Below are 1,723 nucleotides of genomic sequence, written 5' to 3' on the forward strand. Positions count from 1 at the left end.
TGGTCATGCAGCGTCTTTGGACGTATAGCGACGGTGAAATATGGTCGTCATGTAGCGTCTTTGGACATAGAGCGACGGTGAAATATGGTCGTCATGGCTCCGATAGAGTTCCTTCCTGTCGTCAGATTTATCTCATGACGTTGTTCCTGGCGAGAAAGATGGGCCGAGCTGTGTGTGTACGTTTGTGTATCTGTGTGTGTGTGTGCGTGTGGGTATGTATGCGCGTCTGTGTTTGTCTGTGTGTGTGTGTATGTACGCGTATCTTAGTGTCTATGTGTGTCTGTGTGTGTCTACGTCTCCTTCCCCTGGTGCCCGGCTAGAGCTATGGTGCGGACCATGTTGTGTGTGTGTGTGTGTCTGTGTGTGTGTGTGTGTCTATGTGTGTGTGTGTATGTACGCGTATCTTAGTGTCTATGTGTGTCTGTGTGTGTGTGTCTATGTGTGTGTGTGTCTGTGTGTGTGTGTCTGTGTGTGTGTCTATGTGTGTGTGTGTCTACGTCTCCCTCCCCTGGTGCCCGGCCAGAGCTATGGTGTGGACCATGTTGTGTGTGTGTGTGTCTGTGTGTGTGTGTGTGTCTGTGTGTGTGTGTCTGAGTGTGTGTGTGTGAGTCTACGTCTCCCTCCCCTGGTGACCGGCCAGAGCTATGGTGCGGACCATGTTGAGCTTCCTGAGCTGAGCCGCGCTGACCGCTGGAGTGACCACAGCTTTCTCGGGCGACACAGGCAACAAACGCTTCCCTCCCCTGGGTGTCACCCGCCCCCGCTCTGCCGCGCCCCCGCCGCTGGTACTCCACGTCTTGCGAGCAAACTCTGCGAACATGGAGGTGGCCAGGGTCACTTCCTGGCAAGCTGCGTCCAGCATCGACAGTTGTGACTCTGACAGAAGACTGACGTCGGTGAGCTGTGACGTGTCGCCCGCTGACACACTGCGCTCACTGCTGCTGCTGGGAGTAGAGCTGCTGGTGCTGGTGGTGTTGGTGTTGCTGTTGTTGTTGCTGTTGTTGTTGCTGTGTTTGGAGGAGGCGGTGCTGGGAGTGGAGGTAACGCCCGAGGTATCGCCGAGCGACGAGGCAGAACTCTTGGACCCCCGCTGCGACCAGGCAATCGGCGACGTGGACTCGCTGGAAGAGACGGTGGTCTGGGCGCGGGGGTGCTGGGCCGTGTTGAGGAAAGACTTGGCAGAAGACGAAGACAACGACGATGACGATGATGATGATAGCAAAGGTGCTGCTGATGAGGATAAAGATTGTGACGGAGAGTTTGTGTAGGTGTAAGACGAAGCAGCCAGCAGACGCTGGGAACTTTTCTGTATGAGGTCGGCGCAGCGTTCTAGCCGCTTGCTGTCGTGTCCTTGGCCTGGGAGGGAACACAAAGGGACATTCCGGAATGAGAGAAAAACTTTGGGAGTGACAGAAGGAGCATAAACCTGGACACCACTCACCATAAACCTGGCCACCACTCACCATAAATCTGGCCACCACTCACCATAAACCTGGCCAGCACTCACCATAAATCTGGCCACCACTCACCATAAACCTGGCCAGCACTCACCATAAATCTGGCCAGCACTCACCATAAACCTGGCCAGCACTCACCATAAACCTGGCCAGCACTCACCATAAATCTGGCCAGCACTCACCATAAACCTGGCCAGCACTCACCATAAATCTGGCCACCACTCACCATAAATCTGGCCACCACTCACCATAAACCTGGCCAGCAC

At 55.0% G+C, this 1,723-nt stretch overlaps 1 protein-coding gene across 1 annotated transcript in view; it reads right to left on the reverse strand.

Moving 5' to 3' along the window:
* Positions 1-429: 429 nt before the first annotated feature.
* Positions 430-1,723, reverse strand: part of LOC106014031 (mucin-21) — a gene marked incomplete at its 5' end in the record, with an annotated part of 8,609 nt that continues 7,315 nt past the window's right edge. Inside the window, 1 exon segment of the mRNA XM_013091036.1 lies at positions 430-1,356. Within this exon segment, the coding sequence (XP_012946490.1) occupies positions 611-1,356 (746 nt within the window).

This window comes from Aplysia californica, unplaced genomic scaffold (assembly GCF_000002075.1).
Source record: "Aplysia californica isolate F4 #8 unplaced genomic scaffold, AplCal3.0 scaffold01916, whole genome shotgun sequence".
Classification (NCBI taxonomy): Eukaryota; Metazoa; Mollusca; class Gastropoda; order Aplysiida; family Aplysiidae; genus Aplysia; species Aplysia californica.